Raw genomic sequence first — 22,895 nt, forward strand, 5'->3', positions numbered from 1 at the left:
CACTGCACCCCCATCAGCTGAATTCTACTGTGTACAGCAAGTGTGAAGAAAGTGGCACTGAAAGCCTTCTAGCAAATGATGCCTTCATCAGTGTGGGCATGTCCAACTGTTTGACAGCTGCTGCATTCTGGCCTTCTGCTTCAGGTAACAAGGAAATAACATATTTTCACAGATACCTGGTTGGCAGAGCTGGACAGCATTTTTTTAAGTGATGGAAACAAGCTTCCATAGTCTGTGACATAACAAGCTAAGAAATATATTTGCTTTCTTGCCAAATGTGACACCAAAAAATGGAGAACAGTTATCTACTGTATATGGCAAATCAAGTACAGAGGGAGACATGATTAGATTGGCTCCCTCCAAAAGGCTACTAATGCATCTAAAGCTCACATTGGCTAATGTGGTTCATTCAATTAAGTTAAATTAAATACACCTGTCACAGGTTGAGTCTTTGTGGTTTTCAAAGGTCTTGAGATATGACACACTGCACAGCTCCAGAGTTCAGTTTGGGTTTGAGCCTTCAGATGTTATCAGTGAGCGGGATGTGCACACAGTAACTACCAGATTCAGCAATGCTGCTAGAAAATCTGATTTGCCATTCTGCAAGTAAAAAGAAAAAAAAACCAAAAAACAATCTCATTCTGTGACACTGTGTATTCTAAAGAAATAATACGGACAGCTAAAGATCAAATCAAAGGCCACAGTGTGGAAAAGACTGGAAAGTATTTCTGTTTAGGCCAGGCAAAGGAAGCTTTCTGTGTGTACACAACAAAATGTGAAATACATATCTGGATATTATTGTTGTTAGCCTGGATGGTTCAGCTCCAAACCTCCTGATCTTCCTTTACTTGCAGCAATCATCTGATGTTCTAAAGTAATCGAGCAATCAAACTCCTCACACATTTTTTCTCTCTCATTTATTCTCAAATGTCAGATATGAATAGACTTGTCTGACTTCACTTTTTTCTTCTTAAGTCCTTTCTTTTTATTCTTTTTGTTTGGATCTGCCATTTCTCCTTTGAAGGAAGTAGAGCTTTTGGTCAACTTCTGCTGGTTTCCCATCACCTTCTTTGGGGACTTGAAACTTCCTCGACCAGCTCCCTTCTCGCTTCCCGAACCATTTTTGGGAATCTTGCCAACTTTCCTTGTTGTCGCTTTGCTGTCACTGTTATTCTTCTCCTTCTCCTTCTTCATCGACCTCTTCACCCGGATGGATCTGCCCTCTAGCTTTGACCCTTCTAGTTTCAATGCCAGCTGCACAGAGTCGGCACTCTGCAACATGGAGAGAGAAACAAGGAAAACATGTTCAAAATGTGGAAAATTGTGAATTTGAATTCTAAAAATATTAGTATTGTCACATTTATATCTCCATAACAGTGTTATGTGTGTAGGACGTGATGTTTTAGCTATTTTTAAAGTCAATAATGAAGGAAAGTTCAGTTTCTTCTTACTTGGCCTCACTCTGCTAATCAGAGTCCCTGAACTGGATTCACCATATTTATTCTGTGTAATAAAATTGAACTGCTCAGTAGTATAAAACATGAATGCCAGTTACATTCAGTTTAATAATTCTTGACTAAAACACTGCACTTTAATTTTTAGAAGCGTAGGGCAGCTGCTATTAATCTAGACTCCATTTATCTGAGGTGAGGCCTAACAGACAGCTATCAACTACAGCTGCTAATCAAAGCAGCCACACAACAAATCATCAGCTATAACATAATCCAACAAAAAGACACACAGGAGAGAGAGAGAGAGAGGAAACAGGAATCTATGGCCCCTTTTTCCACCGACCAGGTGCCGGTGCCAGTGTTTGAACTGTTCAGTAGTTTTTCCACCGTGAACGCACTTGGTGCTCAGCCAAAAAATGGGTGCAACTCGGGCCCAACAAGCTAGCTGGTCTCGAACCAAAAACGCGTGACGTAAGTGGCAGAAGGGCATGACTCTGCCATCTCAACGTAAAGTTTTCTACCATTATTTCACTGCATGGTGTGTATTACATGAGAAAAGTGAAGCGATTTTCATGGCTGTGAATTAGGTTTGGCCCTAAGGCTGAACTTGCTGCTTTGTATCAGTTCATATCACAGATAAAAGGACACAAAGTGCATACTTGTCGTCTTGCCACACACATGCTGCAGTAGTTTTGTTTGGACCGTAAAATGTGTTCGCAGCACAAGAAAGGGGAGTGTGTTGTCCCACGTTTGTGCCCTTTGGCTTCTGTGTCCAGACGTGGACCTGCCCACATTCATACGTAAAGGAGCAGTTCACAAAACGCAGTGGAAACATAGGTCCGTTCTTAAGCGGTTCACCGGTTCATTGGAACCAGCACGAGCACCGGCACCTCAGCGGTGGAAACATGGTAGTGGAATGGCTTGCTTTTGGAACCAGCCTCTGGTGGCCATTAGAGGAACTGCAGAATGATGTTTGGAGGAAATCCTGCACATTCAATTAGAAATCCAAACCCTCATAATGAGCAAACAAATAAAAGCAGGTTTGGTGCTGAGCTGCTGATTATTAGTTTTTTGGGCCATGACAATCTGGACTGCCAAGGTTTTGTACCTCAAACAGGACATAGCCAAATCCTTTTCCCAATCCAGAGTTTTTGTCCCGCACCAGCCGCACTGCCTCCACTGTGCCGCACTCCTCGAAATGCCTTCGAAAAGCCAGCTCATTGATGTCTGCAGACACAGAAGATTCAATTCAGCTTAAAATCACAGACCCATGTACTTCTTCCACTGTCCATTAATCTACAGGGTGGCTCACCAAATGGCAGATTCCCCACAAAAACAGAACGCTTGTGGTCATGCTGCAAGACAACAACAGGTTTTTCATTAAATGCCAACAGATGAGTAGATTTAGCAAGTCAACTGGGATGTGTGCTGACTCACAGATGAGCTGTCAGTCACTCTGTCCACTCGGATGTAGAAGTCTTTCTCTACCTCCATGCCATTCCTGTCAAGAATGAAATACACTGTTTTATCAGCACTTTTACGCTTGGGCTGTCAGCTTTACAGCATTAGCAGCTTTGAGGTATACATGAGGAGTGTCTGACCTCTCCAAAGCTTTGGTGACTCCATCTTCATCTTTAAACACCACATAGGCATTGATACTTTGCTTCTTGGGATGAACTTTGCGCCTATGACATTTTACACAAATGGAAAAGAATCAGCTAAAAACATGGTGGCTATGCTTTTTATTGTTTGAAGCTAGTGAAGGATTATGTGAAAGAAAAAAAAAACCCTGTTTTCAGCATGATGATTTTTGTTTAAGCCTTAATAAAAGGTCTAAATGTCCAATACAAATTTTAAAAGCTTACTTAATAGCAGCTACTTTACAGGACATGGAGGGGTCCTCTCTGACCTGTTGATTGGAAACACAATGAATTGTGATTGAAGACACAAGCTGAAATTCCACTGACTTGTCGACTCTTTCAGGAGCACGTTTGTGTGTTATGCTTTTACCACAGAGCGAAAGCGAATAGATTCAATGGATCCTCCATCCCTGAAGAGGTGCCGCAGGGTCTGAGAGAGACAAAAAAAAACAAACAAAAAATTATGTTCACATTGTTCGCTTCTCATTTAACTTCCACATTGTATCATACTGTATAAATCCACTAATTATTGCATTTCACACATCTGCTAAAAGGACAGCCACAGTAAAGACAAAACAACAGTCATGAGTTTTCATTCCTTTACATAATAAAGTATTTAAATAACCACCATCCTAGGCTGAAAACTAAGAAGGCTTGGAGAGAACACCTGGTAGAAGATTGTTCGGCAGCTAAAACATCATATAAGTGTTTCCCGAAGCTCCAGCTCAGTCATGCACATCGTCTGGAAGGAATTTTGGACAGAACTGATCCAACTTCGTTTCTTTGTGTTATTGACTTTGTGATGTCATTCCACAGCTTTGTGCAAAAGGCTTTGTGTGAGGCCATTCTGCTGTAGCTCATTAACAAATATATGCATAGAAAGGTTCTTTCACTGTGCACAAAATAAGTGAAAGCATGAACCCACCATATTTGTTCTTGTCACTGCACCTACATTACTGAATGGCAGGCAGATGCTTGCCATTTACAATGTGCATAGTTCCTGGCCCCTATTTTTCTATATGATGAAAACACTTTTATATCAAGGTGGATTACAGAGGAAGTTGTGGTGAAGTTGTAGGAGTGAAACCTGTTGAAGCTAAAAAGCAGGACAATTTTGCAAAGAAACTGAAGCAAAAGTGTAGGGGGAGGAAGACGGAAAAGAAATTTTCCAAAGCGTTACCATAGGAGAGTGGCAAGCAGAAAAATTCAATTCAATTTTAATTATATAGTGCCAAATCACAAAAACAGTAGAATCACCAGTTAACTTAACCTCACTAAGCGCTACTTTGGACTTTAGGAGGAAACTGGAGCACCCAGAAAGAACCCACACAGGCACAGGGAGAGCATGCAAACTCCCCACAGAAAGGCCCCAGCCAGCCAGCAGGTTCAAATCAAGAACTGCCTTGCCGTAATGCTGCAGTTTCTAACCACTGCACCATTTCTTTTCTTCCTAATAGTTTTCCATAAATGCCTTAAACTATATATTATCTTGTCAGATGACACAGAAGCAGTCAGAAGTCCAAGGGTCACTATGGAGGCTGCTGGATACAGATTTTTTTTTTTAAAAAAAAGAAAAAAAAAAAAAAAAAAAGAACCTTTTTGGTGCAGCTGGTGGGCAGATTGCCAACAAACACTGTCCTTTTCTTTTTTAAGGCCTCCTCCACTCTGCTGGCCTTCAACCTCTGTCTCTTCATCACCCAGTACTCTGCATCATTGTCTCTGCCTGACTCTGATGCTTTTCTCTTCCTCTTCTTCATGGGTGTCTCTTGCCCTTCCTCATCCTCGTCTGCTTTCTGTAAACCATCCTCTCTGAAAGCAGTAAACAGAAATGAGAACTTAAATCAAGCATTTTTAAGGAACGACTAGAAGCAAGAAAAAAAAAATTGGAAAAAAACAAAAGACGGAGGAAAGAACAGAATGAACTCCTCACCTTTTTTCCAGCTCCAGGTTGGCTGCTGATTTCTCCTTAGCTGGCTTCTTCTTCTGGCAGGGCTGACCTTTGACCTTTGGGCTTTCCTGCTCATTGCTTTCTGTCCTTTTTTGAACGGGCTGCCATAATAACAAAAAGCAACCACAAGCAATGTGTTAAAAAGATTTAGTAATTTTCCTTTAACATATTTTTCTTCTTCTTAAATAATCGAGTAACAAGTAGAGGCGCACCCTAAAAGTTGGAAAATGGAAATCAAAATGTTCGAATTCACATAAAGAAAACAAATCTTCATCAATTCAAAAGGCTAGAGGTGACGTTAATGCCTCCCTCAGCATGTCGTAACTACATCTTAAAATAAAGAGAAATTCTTACTATGTTTTTCTTTGGTAGTCTCACACAACCTGCAAAAGTAACGCTAAGACCAAATTTACAGGAAATAATGGGACACTAAAGAACTTATTTTCCATGTTTTTGTTTTCAGACATTTTAATAACTTACAGGAACCCTGTTCAATTACTTTACAGCTGAAAGACCTCAAACTTTCCTCCTCTACTTTACTATAGTATTAGTCATGTCACATAATAAAGGAAGAAGGTTGTTCTTGTTTTTTGTCTTTTAGAACTACAGAAAAACTACTTAAGTTTCAACTAGGTCATAAATCTATAGTTAAAAAAAAAACATGTTAAACTGATAAACTGCTTGCACTACTTTGATGTGGATTCGGCTGAGCTGAATCTGCTGCAGCAGATACCTAATAAAAGGCTGTGGGTGTGTGATGGATTTACCAGGGGTGCAGGCTTAAACAGAAGCTGCATGGCTGGCACAGGTGAGCTGAATAACGCTGAAAGTGATCTGGAGGCTGAAGAGTTCTTCTGGAACAAGCTTCCTGACACCTGACCCACCACGTAGTCAGCTGACTGTTGCCCTGACAACACATCTCTGCTGAGTACAAGAACATTAAAGTTGAGAGAAAGTACTACCGTTTGTGTGCGGTATTTAGCTGAGTACTGGTCCCAACACCACACTGAAACTGCTCTGTGGTCGTTTGCACCTGGAAACATTTGGCTGGCACACAATAAATTGAGGAAACAAAGTCTTGGCTTCTTGCTTATGCTACAGAAAGTCATTCAAAATGTCCTTTGTAAGTCCCATTACTTCATGTGTTGAGAGAAGATAAAGCTTTCACAAAATGGTGGGAGGCTACGTCAGCGGTCTGTGCAAGACTCAGTGAAATACAAAAATTATTCTTCAGTCTGGAGTAAAACATACAGCCTGTCAAAGAACTTCTGGAAGCCAGTATCACCAGCAGCATCTAAAAAGGCCTCAGGGCGCCGATTTTTAAGTACTGCCTAAACGCACTTTAATTTCAACGGTCAGTGCGCCTCCAAAGCTCACTGCATAGAAACACCAATTCGACCTGATTCAAAAACTGTATTTGCTAGCCATGGCGCCAAATCACAACAATCGCCTCAAGGCGCTTTATATTGTAAGGTAAAGACCATGCACAAGCATCAGAATAAAATACATACACACACACACACACACACACACACACACAAAGCATTTTCCCTGAAAGCTCTGCTTCTCCACTCTTCTCTGATGTTATTGATGTCTCTCCCACAGGATGAGTTCACTGATAATCTGCGTAGTCTTTTCAGTCGCGTTATTAAAATACTTGTGAACAAACCTGTTGTTAACTTTCTTCTTCATGGCTTCTTCCAAATGATTGCTGTCTCAGTCCAAGGCTGGCGTCTGCTTCGTCTTTTTAATAGGAATAAATATTGTGCGGCATCAACTGCAACAATAACTTGCTAGATACACGTTTCCTTTCCAAGTACATCGCTGTCCTACTGAGAAGTTTTCCCCACAGGAAACACTGCCAGAGCGGCACAAAGGTTCCTATGTGTTCTCCTAGATGTAGTTTGAGTTGACACCCTATCACTAAACTGTTCGAGTGGTTTGTAGGAATAAATAGACACATGCAAAGTGTCAGTGAGTATAGTTCCTTCACGGTACTTCTATTTAAAAAAAGGGGGTTGCGGAACACTGTACGATGTCGAAATGTGACAGATCCGGTGAAGTGAAGCTGGGGGACGGTTACACAGCAACAGCTACAGCTTCAAATGGTATGTGTGGTTTTATATCTTATTTTCATTTTGGTCAGTATCACGTATTCCAGGAAAACGAGCTTCACATAACAGAACGTCTACAGCATCATTACATTGGGAGCTCCAGGCACTGCTTCAGCTTCAGCGGGTCTTAATCGTTTCTCTTCACTTCTGCAGCGTCCATGGCACTAGACCAGACGGAGTTGGTGGGCAAGCGGGTGTCTTGCGGCGGGGAGCGGGCCACAGTGTGGTACTTTGGCCCTGTACCCCCCACAACAGGTAGGGCCCGCGCTGTACCACTTACTTACCTCCATAACTCAGGAAAGGCTAGTGTCAATAAGACTGTGAGTCTTCTTGAAGGAGTCGAGAAAGAGAACCATGAAATAAAAACAGCCCTTTCACTCAGAAAGCACATTTAGGATCAGACTGTCTGAAGGTATTTTTGATGCAAGAGAGCGACTCAAGAATAAATAAAACACGGTGAACACACCCAGGAAGACAGACAACAAAAGGACTGATGAAAGTAGAGAAGGTATGATCCGGATCCCTTTAGCCCACTGAGACCACATCCTCACTATGTATCAGTATAAAACCACGTTTTAAAATGTTGATGCCAGTGCTTTCTTGAAATTGTACAATGTTTTTAGTTCCAATTTAATATAAGATCACCTAACGCTGTTCAAAAAAGGAATACTTTGATAACACGTCAGATCTCGACGGGAAAAAAGTCGATATCTGTATTGGTATGGACTGGGTAATGTGTTAGGAATAAAATGCTTCCACATTGTTTGATTGTTTTGTTTGATTGTTTTTAACGCATTTTAATCGCACTTTGCACCGTGGAACGTTTTTCAGTGCACGAATTCCAGGCATACAGATTATATCGACGCACAATGTCCAAATTCAGGGGCCCTATCGTTCGAAGGACCCGGCCCAAGAAGACCGCAAAGGCCGGAAGTGAGCGGCTAGCCTTCATTTAAAAATTTTTTTTTTTTATTATTAATTCGGACTGTTTACTGATAAAGACAGAAAGAAATAGCATACAGTAACCCTGATTATCAGAAAAAACAATTCTACACACAATAGTCATACTGTACAGTCCAAAGAAATAATTAACTTATGAACAGCAAAGAAAAGAGAATGCTAGGGGGTTCAGGATCATAAGAAAACATTCAAAGCAGTACATTCCTCAGTGGTTCGAAGTGCCTTTTGTTTGTCTGAGTCTTTGATTGTCCAAATTATTGCTTGATCTCATTGTGAAAAGCAATAAAATGTGGTTTCCTTCCAGAGTATTTGCAACAATGAATATGATATTTTGACATTAACAACAGAAGGTTTATCAAGTATCTAGAGTTATTTCTCTGTGTACAGTTTTTAACAAGACCAAACAGTACTGTATTCCACGATAACACAAAGTTTTTTTCTATGTTACTGTGAATAAAGTCACACAGTTCTTGCCAAAATACATTAACAAATGGGCAATACCAAAACAGGTGAACAACAGTTTCAGGAAATGTATCACAAAAGCTACAGTTAGGATCTATATCTTTAAGATTTAGCAGGATTTATCTTATGGATCATTTTAAAAGAGATTTCTTTAATTTTATTTGTAATCAGATATCTATTTGGGAGAAGCCAGACCTTTTTCCATGGTATCCCATCCACAAACCCATTCCAGTATGGAATAACATCCGGTCGTGTTGTGCGGTTATCTAGAAATAATGTTCTTATAGCTCTGTTATTTCTTCGCTGTCCAGATAGACAAATTTTCCCTACAGGCGTGTCTGCTGGAGACAGACAGGTGAGGTCATAAGCGTCAGGCCTCTTTTGGCCCTTAAAAAGCATACATACACCAGAGGGGATGGCTCCAAATACCCTGGCATAGTCTCCAGGAGTTACAGGGATATTAAATTTTCTAAGAAATTCTTCATAGGTGAGCAAAAGGCCTTTGTTATTGAATAACCCATATGATGTTGTTCTGAAACCAATGTTCCAAAAACAGAGATTATATAAGATGTCTTTGTTATTCCAAATCAGAAAGTTGTGGGGAGAGAAATTATGCTTGTAGATGAGGGACCATGAGAGAAAGGCCTGGCGATAAAAAGCAGATATCCCAACAGGGATTTTATCAATGTCATAATTACAAATAAGAAAAAAGTCAATGCCACCCAGCTTAGACGGTATATGGAGAGGAATAATATTCCAAATTGAAGTGGAGTTTCTAAAGATTTGCTTTAAACTATTAACTTTGAACGTATTGTATAAAGTGTAAAAATCCAGGATATCGAGACCACCATTTTCACATGCATTCATGACAACTGACTTCTCCAAATAGTGATTCCTATTTTTCCAGACAAAGTTAAAGAGCATTTTATCAATAACTTTTAGCGTCTCATCAGTGAGATGCAGAGCCAAGGCTGCATAGATTAGCCGAGATATTCCTTCTGCTTTGCTGAGCAAAACTCTTCCTCTCAATGATAAGTCTCGTAAGAGCCACTGATTTAATTTACTTTGGGTTTTCTGTATAATTGGGTTGAAATTTGTGGTGCTTCTTTTGCTTTGAGCTTTTATTATTGAGATTCCTAAGTATTGCACTTCCTCCTTTATGGGAATGCGATACAGTTCAGGTTTTGTACAGTTCTTGATAGCCATAAGTTCACATTTATTAAGATTGAGGCACAAACCAGATGCCTTTGAAAAGTCCTGAATTACATTAATGGCTACAGGGATCTGGCCTTCATTTCTCAAAAAGAGTGTTGTGTCATCTGCAAGTTGTGTTAAAATTAGTTCTTTGCCAAGGAGGGAGATGCCTTCCACAGCACTATTTTTGATATGATATGCCATAAGCTGTGCCACCAACAAAGAGGTAGGGGGAGGGAGGACAGCCCTGTCTTATTCCTCTAGAGAGATTGAATCTGGGGGATGTGCCACTTGGTAATTTAATAGAGCTGCTGCTGTTTTTATAAAGTGTCTTTATAGCAGAAAAAAAGTAAGCACCAAAGCCAAATTTATGCAAAGACTGTAGGATAAACTGGTGCTCCACTGTGTCAAAGGCCTTATAGAAATCTAGGAACAGAATAAATCCATCATCATCTAGAATATCAGAGTAATCTATAATGTTCATAACTAGCCTAATATTGTTTGTTATGTGTCTTTTAGACATAAAACCTGACTGTGTTTCTTCAATTATTGACCCAGTACCATTTTCAATCTTCTTGCAAAAATTAAAGCAGATATTTTATAGTCATTATTAAGTAATGATATTGGGCGCCAATTATCAATCAGGGAAGTGTCTTTATTGGATTTGGGAATTAGTGTTGTTAGTCCTTGCGTCATGGTTGGAGGAAGTTGTTCATTTTCTATACTTTCCAAACAGACCTCAAAGAGAAAGGGAGCCAGATCTTCTGTGAAAGATTTGTAAAATTCTGAGACCAGACCATCAGTTCCAGGCAACTTATTATTTTTTAGTTGACTGATTGCAGCTATAACCTCCTCGAGTCTAATAGGATCATCACATAGCTCCATCTCATCTTCGGAGATGTTTTTAGCTGTTACAGAGTTCAGAAAGGCATCAGCCGACCTCTGGCAAAATTTGGAACTGTATAATTCTGCATAAAATTGACTACAGCATATGGATATTATCTTATGATCATTTGTAAGCACCCCACTCACATTTAGCTTATTGAGACTGTTAATCTTGGAGTGGTGTTTCTCTAAATTGAAAAAGTAGTGAGAATTTTGTTCTCCCTCCTCCAGCCATCTTGCTCTAGATCTGACAAAGGCACCTTTAGCTTTCAGATTATACAGTTTGTCAAATTTAGTTTGCAGAATTGAGAGTTCTAGTCTTTCACCCTCTGATAATGTATCTGGGGTTTTACTAGACAAACAGGTGATCCTTGACACCACATTTAACTCCTCAATTTTTCTAGATTTGGCTAAATCACTGCTGAATTTTCTAAAGAAAGTACCAAGCTCAAACTTCAGAAGCTCCCAGTTAAGGCCAAATTGTTCCTCTTTTCTGGCTTTAGACCAAAAGTATGAAATCATACGCATCACCTCTCTCTTTACTACCTCACTCGTTAGTACTGAGCTGTTAAGTTTCCAATATCCTGAATGGAGGGCACCTTATTGAGAGACGGATAATTTTATGATCTGTGAGGGGAGTGGGGTGTATGCCCACCTCAATTTCATTTTTGTTAAAACCCTGGGAAATTAACCAAAAATCAATTCTAGATTGCTTGGACCCTGTTTTATTGCTCCATGTAAAAGCATTTTTATTAGGATATTTTACTCTCCATATGTCTTCAAGATTAAATTTATCCATGAATGCAGTGAAATTTGTATTTGTTCTATTTGTTGACCTTGAAGGCTGTTTATCAATGGCACTATCAAGTACAATATTAAAGTCGCCTCCTAGCAGTAACTTAGCATTTGGAAATTTGGATAAACAGCTAAGCAGTATATCCTCTATAGATGCAATACGATTGTTATTTTCCTGTCTTGAATTGTACCCATACATGTTGCATATTGTGTATATTTGGTCGTTACATTGTATGGTTTGGCAAATGAAATGACCAGCAGGGTCACACTTAGTACATAAAACATCCCCATTAAACCTGTTCTTTAATGTAGTGACCCCCGCTGAATGCTCTGTGCCATGAGAGAGCCAAATGGAGTTACCCCACTGTGATTTCCAGTAGTTGGTATCGTTTGGCACAGAGTGAGATTCTTGTAGATAGATAAGGTCTGTTCTGAACTGCTTGGCGGCTAGCCTTCATATCATCGTCACCTGCCCTCACCTCTGCGTAGCTCATGTCGCCTAGCAATGTGAGTGCGAAGCATTGCTGTGGAAAAGCAGCTGGTTAAATGGAGAACGAACTTTTGCTCCTTTTTGTGGTTTAATTTTAATTCTTTAATTCAAAATAAACTGTTAAAACAAGCATAACACATTTCAACATCAAGGACTACAGCTGAGCGGATGATTAATTTCCAACTATATCAAGTGAGACAGTAATGTTGACTAAAACTATCCAGTTATGATGCTTAACTTTAATTTCAGGAGTTTGAAGTTTAAGCTTATGTATATTGATTCATTCATCAACCAAACTTAAATTAATATTTATCATGTTAAATATTGAAATGTGATTAAAATGTGATTAATTTCGATTAATTAATTAATTACAAAGCTTCTAATTAATTTGATTAATTTTTTAAATCAAGTCCCACCCCTAATAAATATATATATATCGTCCCTTTAGAATTTTAAGGTTCTATCTGACATTTTTGACGAAATTGACTTACTGTCATATTCTTATTCGTTGACCGCTAAATCAATCATGTGCCTTCTTTATATTACATCATATGATGTGAGAGTAGAAAAGAACTGTGAGGATTAGAGCATTGTGTAGCTGAAATGTTGACCCTGTTTAATGTGGGCATCCACCAATGTAATAGCATATACTGACTGCTGGCTTTCTTGTGGTTCCTAGGGTACTTAAGAGTAGAATGGGAGGCAGAGCCTTCAGCTTTCAGACCCCTCTTCTGTGGAACCAGCTCCCAGCTTGAATTCAGGGGGACAGACACCCTCTCTATTTTTAAGATTAGGCATAAACCTTACTTTTTGGGTTAGTGATGGCAGTGTGACACTGCTTTGATACGTGCTTCGAACTTTGGGCTTACAATTTTATAGAACCACTGCTTCTTCCAAACCAACAACTGCTTCATTCCCGAAATCAATCATCTGACAGGTTCACAGTCCAGGCAGGTGATTCACTGACACTGCCACATCTCATCTCAAAAAAATGATCCAATCCAAAAACTTTGCGAGATCCCACAAAAGTTTTTCATTTAAGGCCATACACTTCTGCATTAATCTTGATACAATAGAATCCATCAGCACGTTGAAATGATGGGTGAGAGATTGCCAGCAAAAGCTGTCTTTAATTCATAACTCAGCAGTTACCATCACCCTTCTCAAACAGCACAACCACAGTGATGGAGGACAATCACCCGTAGGAGAGATTCATAGATTTTTATTTTGAGCTTGGTCTAAAATATGAACTCAAAATAAAAGCTCAAAACCAGTACAGTTTTGGGATGGTTACAGCCAGCAGCAGCCCTGAAACCTGAAAGATCTGAAGGCGATCTGTATGGAGAAGGGGGCCAAAATCCTGCTGCAGTGCAAACAAGAACTACAGGAAATGTCTGACCTCTGTGGCTGCAAACCAAGGTTTCTGTACCAAATATTAGGTTCTGTTTTTCTATTGTATCAAATACTTATTTCATAAAATGCAAACTGATTATTTAAAGATCATACTGTTCATCAAACTCATACAATGTGATTTTCTGGATCTTTTTTAGATTCTGTCTCTCACAGTTGAAGCGACCTATGATAAAAATTACAGACCTCTCCATTCTTTGTAGGCGGGAAAACTTGCAAAATCGGCAGTGTGTCAAATACTTATTGTCCCCACTGTATATTGCATGTATGAAAAACAGTGCTTCATAAATACACTTAAAAAATTAGTGTATGAAAACTCACTTATTTATATTATTACATTAATATACTACTGAAAATAAATTGTAAAAGTACTGGTGCAAAAATGCAGTTTATCATTCTGTTTATCACTTCTAGTTTTGTTCGTTTGACTATATTTTGAGTTTTTATTTCATTTTTCCTTTGTAATCCAGTCTGAACCGTCTGCTGGGATCAGGGTAATCCTGAAATTTTGGATCAAAGTAATCCTGTTTCTCTTCAAATGTTTTAACCAACAGAAACTGGAGGTTTGATTCAGAAAAAAACACTGTAATAGATTATATGATCGAGTAGATCAAGAAATCCAATCCTGTTTTTCCTTTGAACAACCAGATTTCAGGATTTCATCCTATCTGAGTGGATTAATCCTGCCAGATTACTGGGGCCTGAGTTTTGGTGTTTTCTCTCTAATATTAAAATTATACAACACATTAAATCAGCTGTTGTTGTGAATTGGCACTTATGTGAAGAAAATATAAGGAAAATTAGAATTAAGGCAAAATTGAGAACTTATTTAAGGAACAAGACAAAAGCCGTTATTAGTGTTGAAACTTTATATAGAATAACTTCTGATGTGTGATTTTAGGTCTCTGGCTGGGCGTGGAGTGGGATAACCCAGAAAGAGGCAAACATGACGGCAGCCATGAGGGAGTACAGTATTTTACATGCAGGTAATTCTCAGCATGCCCACAGTGTCAGAGATGTGCTGAAGTGTGCTTTGTCTGGAGGGTTCCTGTGAGAAAATTACCAAATCTAAAATGCACATGTTCAGATTACTCAATAGCTTACAGTTTTAAAGTAATGAAATGGCTGCTTTTAACTGTAAGTATGATACTAGTTTGAATTTTTTCTAAAAAGAAAGAAAAAACTGTAATGGAGGTTGTGTTTTTGATAATCAACATTAAATAGAAGGAATAACCCATCGTTTATCCTCATTAAAAAGCTTTTTCTTCAGTCTTCTTTGAAAATGTTGCCTCCCTGATGGTGTTGCGTCCGTTGTCAGACACCCTACAGGAGGCTCCTTCGTCCGTCTAGCAAAGGTGAGCTTTGGTGTGGACTATCTGACTGCTGTGCGACAGGTGTATGAAATCAACTCACAGGAGGTGCTGAGTGAGGAGATCTCAATCTCTAAGAAGCAGCTCGAGTGGGGGAGCATCAAGGAGCGTGGGTACGATGCTCAGTTTGTGTCTTTGCCCTTTTTGGTTAGGATAAGAACTTCAGGCAGCTGTTTGTTTTGATTTATCAGGTTTTACATGGATGCTCTGATTAATATTAAAGCACATCAGTATATCTGAATCGTACCTAAAGTTCTGTCTGTCAGGTTGTGATTGTTAGCAGTATCCACTTGCTATAAAGCATTCTGTGTGCATTATAGGCGGAACACCTGAGCTGCAGAGAGGAGAAAGAGATACGAGGGAGTTTATTTTCCACTTCCAGCTTAAAAGTAATGTGAGAGAGAGAGTGTACACCCTCTTTCAGCTTTCAGGTTTTACGCTTTACAAGATAATAAAAAAAAGCATCCGGTCCTTAGCAGGTCTTAAAATTAATAAATACAACCTCGAGGAACAACATCACGTGACATATCACACTATGTCATTATTTACTTAACAAAGCTATAGGTTTGCTGTATTGATGTGTTGATATTTGTTTGTGTCTGCAGTATTGACAATCTTCCAACAGTGCTGCTGAGCCGATGTGAAGTGAATGGGCCCGGTGCTGATGGGAAAATCAGGACCACAACTCCCAGTATCCTTTGCACACACATCAGTGAATCTTTACAGTAAAAGTTGCTTTGTTTTTGTCTTCTTGGGACTGGCATGCTCAGTGACACCTTAGCTGTGCTGATTAGATGTTGAGTGGTTGGACCTGAGTGGGACTCTGCTGTCCTGCTGGGAGGATGTGGCCACCATCTGCCTGCAGCTGCACAGACTGGAAGGACTGCAGCTTAGGTACAGCCACCTTTCAGCGTTTATGTAGGATGTGTTTTATTTATTTGTTGTTGGACTCTTGCGTTCCTTCCACTGAACATTTCATCATTTTTTAGCTACAACAGACTTAGTTTGCCCCCTGACCCCTCGGCTCTCTGCCAGGCTTTCTCAGCCCTGAAAGTCCTCGTCCTCAACAGCTGCGAGCTCACCTGGAAACAGGTATGCAGACCTACCAGCAGTTGTACTTCTACTGTTACTGTTGTGTTTTAAATTACAGGTAAAATTCACTTAAAAATTGTAAAATAACTTAAAAGTCTCCTGAAACAAAATCACATTTGAAATATCACTTCCTTTATTCTTCCTTTAATGCTCAAAAGAAGGGATATGCTACGTTCATTAGTTTTCCTCCACTTCTGTTTCATTTTCCTTTTTTTCCCCTCTCGCCCCTTACTGAACCTTCCCCTTAAATGAAGTCTGTCACATTGGGAACACTGTGGCCAAATTCTTTCAAATAATGGATTGTCCGAACATTGGGGTTCTCTCTATGTGTATTTTTGTTGATGAACTGATGCTACATAATCAGAAATCTCTTTTTGATTTTCCTCTGATCACGTTGTTGTTATTTCTTGCTCGTTTCTTTTCAGGTTCTGGAGTGTGCTTCCATGTGGCCGCAGCTGGAGGACCTGTGTTTAGAAGAAAACGACATCACAGAACTGCAGAGGTAACACTTCTCTGTGTATGACATCTAGGGTGCTACACAGTTTGTTTTCACTCGAATCATCCTAAAGCCAACTCCTGATCTCTTTGATATTGTTTTAAAGGCCTGAAGGATTGCTGCAGTCGCTGAAGAGTCTCAATCTATCCAGTAATCCTTTAGTGCAGGACAGTGTTCTCAGTATATCTGCTCTCCCCAGGTACAGTACACAGCTGGCATAATCAAAATTAAATAGACTTTGATTTAGGGCAATCTTAATGAATAAAGCTAAAGAACAAGATTCAGTAAGTAGACCAGCCCTGGCCATGATAAAGTTTACAGTGACTTTTATCAGGCAGCAAAGTGTCAATCTGGGCCCAACATGTCTGGTTGGTGCATACATGGATATACTTCATCATCTGTTATACTCAGATGTTCACTGTCAGTGTTTAAATGGTGAGCAGGGTGTTTTTTCAGCCACCTCATACACAAAGTAATGCCTTGTCTGAATGGTATTTTGGTTGAAATTGAAGTACAATTCAATTCAGTTTTATTTATATAGCACCAAATCACAACAATACTTCCCTCAAGGCCCTTTATATTGTAAGGTAAAGACCTTTCAGTAATTACAGAGAAAACCAAACAATCAGACACCCCCCTATGAGCAGCACTTGGCGACAGCAGGAAAGAAAAACTCCCTTTTAACAGGGAGAAATCTGCAGCAGAACCAGGCTCAGGGAGGGGCAGTCATCTGCTGCAACTGACTGGGGGTGAGTGGAGGACCCCCAATCAGTCGCAGCAGTCAATTGTTTTAGGCCTAATTGCCCTGACTGGTTTGGAGCTCTATGACCCATAAATTACATTCTCATATAGTGTCTCCACATATTTGGCTCTGAATGCATTTTTAAGGATTGTGATGTGTTGGTGTTTTGTTTTTTAATGAGACTAAGCGTAGCTGAAGCAGCTGTAGTAACCCTGTGTGCTGTTTTATCGCAGGCTGGAGCAACTCAATTTATCAAAGACTGGACTTTCTGTCATTCGATTCAAAGATGCTGCCCCTGGTAACAAAATAATTCACAATTCAACAGCAACTCCATTAAAGTCAATAATTATTATCCTTTATATTCACCTTGAATGTATACACTCTAAGAAGTGAAATCTGAATTTTCTGGTGCACATCTGTAAATAACCTGCTCTAAGCTGAGAATCTGCTCTGTAGGTTTCCAAACAGCCATGTTTTCTGCTTTGACGACTCTCAACCTGGACTACAACAACATCAGTGAGGTCAGTTTGTTCCTGACTGTATTAACTGAAAATAACAGTATCACCAGCTACAACAACATTCTGATGGGGCTGACTTATGGTTACGACAAGAAAGTGTGTAGTTGTGATCAGTCAGACCAGACCTCTGTAGCTAAATGGGAAAAAAAAAACAAACTTTGAGTTATTTCTGTAACCACAGAATCCTGTTTCAGTTACTTTATTTAAAGTTTAATTTTTGTTTCAAATTCAACTTTAGAACAAAACAAGTACCTGAAAGACTATTCTGTGGTTACAAAACTAACATAAAACATACAGGAAATGCTTTCAGTTTAGGTTTTAACACAGTCAATGTGAGGAGGCTTTGGTGCATCAGTTTGTTGAGATTGTGTTAGTTTGTATTGTTGTACTTCAGTAGGATACACAGTATGTGATGAAATTGGTTTATTTTTATATTTGAGTTGCTGAAAAAGATGCACAAAATCAGATGTGGGTCTTAATAGTCCTGTTACATATACTAAATTGTACACACTGCTCACATAAATGAAAGGAACATTAACATTAAAAAGACATTAGATCTCTATGGGGTCAGGTCATGCTGGGTATCTATACTGAAATGAACTGGGTAATGTGTTAGGAATGAGAGGATGCCACGTCAAAGACTCTGAGAATCAAAGTGAAAATGATACAGCAGGCTAGAACATTTTGCCGAAATTTCATTGGAGCGCCTCAAAATGGTACTCAGTGGTGTGTGTGGCCCACATGTGCTTGTATGAATGCCGGACAACATCAGGGCATCCTGGGGGGTCTCCTTCCAGATCTGGACCAGGGCATCACTGAGCTCCCGCACAGTCTGAGGTGCAACTTTGATTGAAACATGATGTCCCAGAGGTGTTCTGCTGGATTTAGGTCAGCACGCGTAGGGGCCAGTGGTTCCAATTCCTTCATCATCCAGAAACTACATGCACACTGTCAGATTTTACTTGGCCTTCCAGACCCAAAGCTTTCTCCATATTGTATCTGCAGTGCTCAGTCATACTGCAACAGTATTATTGTTGTTCTTTTCAGTATTTTATTGATCGGCATCATGAAAAGAATTTATTTAAAATAGAATCTATGCCAGGGTAAAATAAGTCACGTCATGTCTCTCTCACTCTCTTTCTCGCCTAGTGGTTTGTGGTGGACGAGCTGGCCAAACTTCCTAGTTTGGTTAAGTTTTCTTGCCGTAGCAACAGGCTGGTGAGCAGGGATGGAAACCAAAAAACAGCCAATCAGATATTGATCGCCAAACTGGGACAGCTGGTTGTGCTGAACGGCTCTGAGGTGAACTGGATGTGTGTTTGCTTGTGTGTACCATCTTTGTGAAGACCCCTTTGACTTTTCGCCCTTAAGAAGGTTGTTTCAAAATTTAGACAGTGTTTGGAGCACTGCCTTCTGTATATGAGTTAACATTATCAGCAACATGTCAGTGACTGGCCTCACAATGATGATGTGCTCCAGTTCAAACGGGTGTTTTCCTTCAGATTCATGCTGAGGACAGGAGGGGAGCAGAGCTTGACTACATCAAGATGTTTGGAGAGGAGTGGCTCAAGGCAGGTGGGCAGAATCAGCTCAGCTCCCAGTTCATTTGCCAGCACCCTCGTTATCAGGCTCTCATCAAGAGTAAGTCACACTCGGGTCAGATGACTGGTCATTGAGAGCAGTCAAAATATGACTTGGGGCAGCTTCGTTGGATTTTTCAATCACTAATTCCATCTTGTGCCCATCTGAAAAATGATTCCATGCCTTTTGTGGTCTAATGATGATGCTGATGGTGCTGTGTTAATGTTCTGCAGAGTACGGTGCTCCAGAGGAAGGAGAGCTGAAGAAGCCTGAGCCATTTGCTCTGAAAAATCAGCTGTTGAGTAAGTCTCGCCTCTTTCTACTATCACGCTCTGATTAACTGCATGAATAAACATGAATCAAGTGTCACACTTCATTTTTCACTGTCTTCCCTCACAGAGATAACTTTTGTGTTTCCTAATGATGCCAACCGGCAGCCCATTGAGAAGAAGCTTCCAGGTAGAAACTCAAAGGCTTGATCATATTTCTCTGATTAGATTAGCAGAGCTCTCGTCTGTTTTTGGAGCTTTTCACAACTGAAATTGAACTGATGTGCAGCTCAGATAAACAGTGTTGTGTGTTTCTGTGCTGCAGCCTCCATGGTTGTTCAAAAAGTGAAAGGACTTCTGTACAGACTGCTCAAGGTCCCTGCAGCAGATCTGAGGCTCACCTACACCAGCTCCAAGGTAGCACATGCTCATATGCAACACTACGATTCCTGGACCTTTATGAAAGACAGAGGCCCAGCTGATATTGGTCTTCACAGCTATGCTGAGATCTGCAAACATGTCGCTGATATCTGTAAACATGTAATTTTGAAATGGAGTCATCGCCAGGAAATGCAACGGAAGAGCGACTTTTATTTGATTTGGCAGATTTTATTTTTAATTTTTTACGCTGATGACCTTCCTGACGCAAAGCCAAAGTAACAATACTGTTTATTGTTACTGTTACACTTCTGAAATGCCACATTACTAAATGGTAACTGGTTTCAGGCTGAAAGGAAACAAATCCCTTTGGCCTCAGCCTTTCAAAAAGGTTTTTGTTTTGGAAGTTTCGCCCTTCAGGTTCAGTGTAGGTGTAATTTGGTCTTGTAGTAAAACAATCTTTCTTGATATATTTGCACTTAGTTACAGAGTTGTTAAGGATTTCTTACTTCAAAGTATGCAAATATTTAATTACCACAACCCCCTTTTTAATATCCTTAAAGAATCTGCATAATGTCAAATAATTGTGAGCAGAAAATAAAAATCATATGATGCAGCGTGGTTGAAGAACACCTTTTTTTTCTCAGTCAGGCTTTTTTCTTACTATTGTTGTCACCTTTTGTACACAGCAGCCTATGACAAAGTGAGGTCATTACTGCTGACGGGTACTGCATTCTGATGATGTCACATCTGGATGCACATCTCCTTTTTTTGTGCCTTGCTTTATATCCTGGCTGGAGCGTGTCAGCAGGTCTGGTTTTACAGGCACGTCTATAGTCCATTAATGCAGAAGGACTCCCTGATTTCCTCTACATTACCGTCTCATGGTGCTTGGCTGAAATCACAGTCACAATCACAGTCACCAAAGCATGATGATAGCGCAGCTGAGCTTGATAAAATACAAAAAGCTTTATGAATGTCCATATTCGTTCTGACTCTTCTTGATGGAATTACACGTTGGGGTATTTATGTGAGTTCCACTGTGTTCACTGGCAGTGTGGGACAGTAAAGGTCTGATGATTGGATGTTCTTCTTGCTATAGATGGTGGGGACAGAGTTTGAGATCGACAGTGACCTGAAGACACTGCAGTTTTACTCCATAGAGGATGGAGACCAGGTGCTGGTCCGCTGGTCCTGATCTAGACCAGGACTTGAAGATCCACAGGAGAAACAGAGCAAAGACTTGTTTAATAGAACGTCTGGGTGTTTTCCACATGTGACTGGACTCGCACTGAGAGGTGGATTTACTGCATAAGCTACACTTGTGCGCGACTGCATACCAATGGATTTGTTGACGCCTTGTTTCAAACACGACAGACATATTATTTCTGTTTCATGTAGAAATGTGAGGAAATTTGCAGTTTCCTCACGGCTCCTCAGATTTGATGTTGAAATTTGGACGCTGAGGGCACACGCTTCATTACTGCAAGATAGGGTTAGCTAACCCTCACAGAGAGGGTTGGCATCACAGGGAGGGGTTGTATCCTGGAAAATGTAATGAAATGATAGTTTAGCAAGACAAGACAAATAAATGCCTGCAAATATAAAAATCAGAGAACAAAAATTGAGTGTAGTGTTAGTTAAGACACGCCACAAGGTTAAGCTCAGTCAGTCATTATCAGTTAACTGCTCAGCCCCCCTGCTTTCTGTACATCTAGGTGGCAAATCCAGTTCACTCTACTGAGGAGCAGCTAAAAAAATAACATGTATGTTTTTATGAGCAAATGAAAATGTTCATTAAAACACACCTACTCACTTTATGAAGACTATTTTGTACTGTATACTGATCTTTTTAACTTTTTACAAGATCACTGGCAGCAGATCAACAACCCTGAAAGCTAAACTGATCCAAGAAGAAAGCTTTCACGGTGGGTTTGTTCGCTCGGTTTGTTTCTAGTGTCACATCCATTCAGAGTGCCACGGTATGATTTCAGTTACAGCTGTTTTAATGAACAAAAACATCAATTAAAAAAGTCTGCTGGACTTTATCAAAGGACTTTCTTCACTTTTCTGATGTGTGCTTCCTCCTGACCTGGATATCAATCTCAGTACACCATCAAGGACATCTCTGCTCTGGAAATGGAGGAACTGTGGAGGTGGATGCACAGTTGGATCTTTTGCAGAAATTATTTTGCCTTTATGGCACACAGCTGGAATATACAGAACATGGTGGAGAAAGGAAAAATATGCATTTATACAGACCCATTCCAAAAAATTAGAATATCATGGAAACGTTGATTAATTTCCATAATTCTATTCAAAAAGTTAAACTTTCATAGATTATAGAATATATGGCCCATAGTTTAAACAATTTCAAGTATTTATTTGTTTATTTATACATAATTTGGGCTTCCAGCTCATGAAGCCCACAAAAACAGGATTTCAAAAAAATTAAAATACTGTGGAGAAATCAGCCCAAATTTTGCAGGGCATGAATGGTTTAAACTGAGTGTGACACACTAATCATCTACTAATCTCAAAGCACCTGCCACAGGTTTCCCCAGGTGACATTAAATTACTTCAGTTTGGTTCAATATGGGGAAGACTGCAGACCTAACAACTGGCCAGAAGACCATCATTGATACCCTCCATAGGATGGGTAAGCCACAAAACATAGCTAAGGAGGCTGGCTGTTCACAGAGTGCTGTATCCAAGCATATCAATGGAAAGTCTAGTGGAAGGACAAAATTTGGCAGGAGAAGAGATGACCGTGGGCTTCAGCGGATTATCAAAAAGAAGATTCGAGAATCTGGCAGAGATCCAGAAAGAGTGGAATGAGGCAGGAGTCACAGCTTCAAAAACCACCAAATTCAGACGCATCCGGGAGATGGGCTACAACTGTCGGGTCCCTCGAGTCAAGCCACTTCTGAACCTGAGCCAACGTAGGAAGTGTCTCAACTGGGCCAAGGAAAAGAAGGAATGGACCGTTGGCCAGTGGTCCAAGGTCCTCTTTTTCAATGAAAGTAAAGTGTGCCTTTCACTCAGGAATCAAAGTCCAAGGGCTTGGAGGAAGACGGGTGAGGAACAGAGCCCAAACTGC

At 40.0% G+C, this 22,895-nt stretch overlaps 2 protein-coding genes across 3 annotated transcripts; one reads left to right on the forward strand and one right to left on the reverse strand.

Annotated features, from left to right (window-relative positions):
- Positions 1-695: 695 nt before the first annotated feature.
- rbm34 (RNA binding motif protein 34) lies at positions 696-7,125 on the reverse strand. 2 transcript variants are annotated; one of them, XM_030724556.1, is made up of 11 exons: positions 6,709-7,125; positions 5,807-5,963; positions 5,022-5,140; positions 4,687-4,900; positions 3,462-3,521; positions 3,317-3,360; positions 3,053-3,136; positions 2,889-2,952; positions 2,764-2,806; positions 2,560-2,678; positions 696-1,272 (listed from the first exon to the last, which is right to left on the reverse strand). In XM_030724556.1, exons 1-11 carry the CDS (start codon positions 6,729-6,731, stop codon positions 931-933), a joined length of 1,269 nt encoding a protein of 422 aa, XP_030580416.1. In that variant the 5' UTR covers positions 6,732-7,125; the 3' UTR covers positions 696-930. The 2 variants fall into 2 exon arrangements, with proteins under 2 accessions (XP_030580416.1, XP_030580417.1); XM_030724557.1 differs by having other exon boundaries at positions 697-1,272; positions 5,807-5,960; positions 6,709-7,124.
- Positions 6,945-21,615, forward strand: tbce (tubulin folding cofactor E). Its single transcript, XM_030724555.1, has 17 exons — positions 6,945-7,147; positions 7,307-7,408; positions 14,251-14,335; positions 14,668-14,832; positions 15,325-15,410; positions 15,514-15,613; positions 15,709-15,811; positions 16,237-16,313; positions 16,414-16,506; positions 17,283-17,347; positions 17,506-17,570; positions 18,717-18,869; positions 19,070-19,208; positions 19,382-19,450; positions 19,548-19,607; positions 19,743-19,834; positions 20,898-21,615. Exons 1-17 carry the CDS (start codon positions 7,075-7,077, stop codon positions 20,991-20,993), a joined length of 1,623 nt encoding a protein of 540 aa, XP_030580415.1. The 5' UTR covers positions 6,945-7,074; the 3' UTR covers positions 20,994-21,615.
- Positions 21,616-22,895: the final 1,280 nt, after the last annotated feature.

Source organism: Archocentrus centrarchus, unplaced genomic scaffold, assembly GCF_007364275.1.
Source record: "Archocentrus centrarchus isolate MPI-CPG fArcCen1 unplaced genomic scaffold, fArcCen1 scaffold_37_ctg1, whole genome shotgun sequence".
NCBI classification, from domain to species: domain Eukaryota; kingdom Metazoa; phylum Chordata; class Actinopteri; order Cichliformes; family Cichlidae; genus Archocentrus; species Archocentrus centrarchus.

What these genes read in the sequence shown, in the direction of transcription:
- tbce (XM_030724555.1), top strand. Translation starts at nt 7,075, where the DNA reads ATGTCGAAATGTGACAGATCCGGTGAAGTGAAGCTGGGGGACGGTTAC. An exon ending in AACAGCTACAGCTTCAAATG is followed by an intron (nt 7,148 to 7,306) that starts GTATGTGTGGTT and finishes TCACTTCTGCAG; the next exon opens with CGTCCATGGCACTAGACCAG. An exon ending in GCGAGCTCACCTGGAAACAG is followed by an intron (nt 15,812 to 16,236) that starts GTATGCAGACCT and finishes GTTTCTTTTCAG; the next exon opens with GTTCTGGAGTGTGCTTCCAT.
- rbm34 (XM_030724556.1), bottom strand. Translation starts at nt 6,731, where the DNA reads ATGAAGAAGAAAGTTAACAACAG. An exon ending in CCACCAGCTGCACCAAAAAG is followed by an intron (nt 3,522 to 4,686) that starts GTTCTTTTTTTT and finishes TGTCTCTCTCAG; the next exon opens with ACCCTGCGGCACCTCTTCAG. An exon ending in CTATTCGCTTTCGCTCTGTG is followed by an intron (nt 3,361 to 3,461) that starts GTAAAAGCATAA and finishes TCCAATCAACAG; the next exon opens with GTCAGAGAGGACCCCTCCAT.